Source organism: Calidris pugnax, unplaced genomic scaffold (assembly GCF_001431845.1).
Source record: "Calidris pugnax isolate Ruff unplaced genomic scaffold, ASM143184v1 scaffold919, whole genome shotgun sequence".
Classification (NCBI taxonomy): Eukaryota; Metazoa; Chordata; class Aves; order Charadriiformes; family Scolopacidae; genus Calidris; species Calidris pugnax.
The window spans coordinates 1-4,106 of NW_015091567.1; the positions used below are offsets into that span (position 1 = coordinate 1).

General features: G+C 64.0%; 1 protein-coding gene across 1 annotated transcript in view; it reads right to left on the reverse strand.

The window, feature by feature from the left end:
• Nucleotides 1-6: 6 nt before the first annotated feature.
• Nucleotides 7-4,106, reverse strand: part of LOC106899847 (CXXC-type zinc finger protein 1-like) — a 32,389-nt gene continuing 28,289 nt past the window's right edge. Inside the window, exons 10-11 of the mRNA XM_014961772.1 lie at nucleotides 2,639-2,791; nucleotides 7-160 (exon numbers count right to left, since the gene is read on the reverse strand). Of these exons, the coding sequence (XP_014817258.1) occupies nucleotides 20-160; nucleotides 2,639-2,791 (294 nt within the window). The 3' untranslated portion in view covers nucleotides 7-19. The remainder of the gene's footprint in view (nucleotides 161-2,638; nucleotides 2,792-4,106) is intronic.

The following is a 4,106-nucleotide window of genomic DNA, read 5'->3' on the forward strand; positions in this document are numbered from 1 at the left end:
GGGGGGGTCCCGGGGGGGGTCAGCGGTGCGAGCGCAGGTCGGTGGTGAGGGGGTCGTGCTGGATGGTCTGGTGCAGCATGAGGGCCAGCAGCCCCGCCCGGTTGGTCATGGCCGCCCGGACGTTCCGCTCCTGCTCAAACAGCTCGTCCAGCTTGTACCACTGCGGGGACAGGGGACACCGTGGGGACACCATGGGGACACCACGGAGACACCACGGAGGCACCACCAGGGTCATGGGGACACCACATGGACATGGGGACACCATGGGGACACCACCAGGGTCATGGGGACACCACATGGACATGGGGACACCACAGAGGCACCACGGGGACACCATGGGGACACCACGGAGGCACCACGGGGACATGGGGACACCATGGAGGCACCACAGGGACATGGGGACACCATGGGGACACCACGGGGACATGGGGACACTATGGGGACACCACAGGGACACCACCAGGGTCATGGGGACACCACATGGACATGGGGACACCATGGGGACACCACGGAGACACCACGGAGGCACCACCAGGGTCATGGGGACACCACATGGACATGGGGACATCACGGGGACATAGGGACACCATGGGGACACCACGGGGACACCACCAGGGCCATGGGGACACCATGGGGACACCACGGGGACACCACGGGGACACCACCAGGGTCATGGGGACACCACATGGACATGGGGACACCATGGGGACACCACCAGGGTCATGGGGACACCACGGGGACATGGGGACACGACGGAGGCACCACGGGGACACCACGGGGACACCACGGAGACACCACGGAGACATGGGGACACCATGGAGACACCACATGGACATGGGGACACCATGGGGACACGACATGGGGACACCACCAGGGTCATGGGGACACCACATGGACATGGGGACACCATTGGGACACCACCAGGGTCATGGGGACACCACAGGGACATGGGGACACGGACACCACCAGGGTCATGGGGACACCACATGGACATGGGGACACCATGGGGACACCAGGGAACACCATGGGGACACCACCATGGTCATGGGGACACCATGGGGACACCACAGGGACACCACCAGGGTCATGGGGACACCACATGGACATGGGGACACCATGGGGACACCATGGGGACACCACCAGGGTCATGGGGACACCACATGGACATGGGGACACCATGGGGACACCACGGAGGCACCACAGGGACACCACCAGGGTCATGGGGACACCATGGGGACACCACGGGGACACCACCAGGGTCATGGGGACACCACGGGGACACCACGGGGACACCACCAGGGTCATGGGGACACCACGGGGACACCACGGGGACACCACCAGGGTCATGGGGACACCACGGGGACATGGGGACACCATGGGGACACCATGGGGACACCACGGGGACACCATGGAGAAACCACATGGACACCACCAGGGTCATGGGGACACCACATGGACATGGGGACACCATGGGGACACCATGGGGACACCACCAGGGTCATGGGGACACCACGGGGACATGGGGACACCATGGGGACACCACAGAGGCACCATGGTGACACCACCAGGGTCATGGGGACACCATGGAGACACCACAGGGACACCACCGGGGTCATGGGGACACCACATGGACATGGGGACACCATGGGGACACCATGGGGACACCACCAGGGTCATGGGGACACCATGGGGACACCACAGGGACACCACGGAGGCACCACGGGGACACCACCAGGGTCATGGGGACACCACGGGGACACCACATGGACATGGGGACACCATGGGGACACCACAGGGACACCACCAGGGTCATGGGGACACCATGGGGACACAGGGACAACCCTGGGGACACGGGGACCACCCTTAGGGACACAGGGACAGCCCTGGGGACACGGGGACAACCTTGGGCAGCACCACCTCAGCCCCACCCAAGGGACCCTCAAGGCCACCCGTGAGACTTCAATGTCACCCAATGGACCTCAGGGCCACCCAAGGGACCTTAGTGACACCCAAAGGACCCTCAACAGCACCCAAGGGACCTCAGAGCCACCCAAGAGACCTCAACATAACCCATGAGACCTCAATGTCACCCAAGGGACCCTTGATGGTCTCCAGAAAACCAAGGAACTCTCAACGTCACCCAAAGGACCTCGGGGCCACCCAAGGGACCCTTGATGACCTCCAGAAAACCAAGGAATCTCAACGCCACCCAAGGGACCTCAGCGTCACCTCATGGACTCGGGGGCCACCCAAGAGACCTTAGTGACACCCACAGGACCCTCAATACCACCCAGGGGACCTCAGGGCCAACCAAGGGACCCTCGATGACCTCCAGAAGGCCTCAACGTCACCCAAAGGACCTCAAGGCCACCCGTGGGCCCCTTGATGACCTCTAAAAGACCAAGGAACCCTCAACGCCACCCAACGGTCCTGGTGGCCACCCAAGGGACCTTGGTGACACCCAAAGCACCCTCAATGGTCCTGGTGGCCACCCAACGGTCCTTGGTGACACCCAAAGCACCCTCAACACCACCCAAGAGACCTCAACATAACCCATGAGACCTCAACGTCACCCAAGGGACCTCAGGGCCATCCAAGGGACCCGGGGGCCACCCAAGGGTCCCTGTGGAGCACCCACCACGCGGACGCGCTCCAGGTCCACCTCCGCGCGGCGCAGCTTCTCCCAGCAGTAGTGACGGTGACACTTGCGCTTGGGGACGCGGCAGAAGTCCCCCGTCAGCTCGAAGACGTCCCGCACCAGGGGGCACCCGCACACCTCGTCCGCCGGCACCTATGGGTGGGGGGGAGGGACAGACGGGGACACCCCTGGGGTGAGGGCACCCCACAGCACCCAGGGGTGCTCCCCATGGGACACACGGGTGGTCCACCACCCCTGGTGACACTTCATGGCGCGGTGGGTGGTCCCTGGGAGCATCCCACCGCCCATGGGTGCTCCTCAAGCTTTGTGGGTGCACCCCGTAACACCCACGGGTGCTCTCCAAGATGTGGTGGGTGCTCCTCAAGCTTTGGGGGTGCTCCCCATGGGAGCTCCCCCACCCCCGGTGGCACCTCATGGCATGGAGGGTGCTCCCAATGAGTGTCCCACCCCCCATGGCTGCTCCTCAAGCTTTGTGGGTGCACCCCATAGCACCCATGGGTGCTCCCCAAGCTTTGTAGGTGCACCCCGTAACACCCACGGGTGCTCCCCAAGACGTGGTGGGTGCTCCTCAAGCTTTGTGGGTGCACCCCATAGCACCCATGGGTGCTCCCCAAGCTTTGTAGGTGCACCCCGTAACACCCACGGGTGCTCCCCAAGACGTGGTGGGTGCTCCTCAAGCTTTGTAGGTGCTCTCCACAGCACCCATGGGTGCTCCCTCCACCCCCGGTGGCACCTCACGGCATGGAGGGTGCTCCCAATGAGTGTCCTACCCCCCATGGGTGCTCCTCAAGCTTTGTGGGTGCACCCCATAACACCCATGGGTGCTCCTCAAGCTTTGTAGGTGCTCTCCACAGCACCCATGGGTGCTCCCTCCACCCCCAGTGGCACCTCACGGCACGGAGGGTGCTCCTAATGGGTGTCCCACCCACCATGGGTGCTCCTCAAGCTTTGTAGGTGCTCTCCACAGCACCCATGGGTGCTCCCTCCACCCCCAGTGGCACCTCACGGCACGGAGGGTGCTCCTAATGGGTGTCCCACCCACCATGGGTGCTCCTCAAGCTTTGTGGGTGCACCCCATAGCACCCGTGGGTGCTCCTCAAGGCTTGACCGATGCTCCTCACGGGTGACCCACCACCTTGGGGTGCTCCTCAAGCTTTGAGGGTGCACCCCATAGCACCCACGGGTGCTCCCCAAGATGTGGTGGGTGCTCCTCAAGCTTCGTGGGTGCACCCCACAGCACCCATGGGTGCTCCTCAAGGCTTGACCGATGCTCCTCACGGGTGACCCACCACCTTGGGGTGCTCCTCAAGCTCTGCGGCTGCACCCGCAGCACCCGTGGGTGCCCCCCTTCCCCCCATAACCCTCCTCCCCCGCCCTAAGGGCCCCTCTTATTGCATTAGAACTCCAGAGGATGCAGAGGGGGGACATGTGGGGTTTGGGGGAAGGC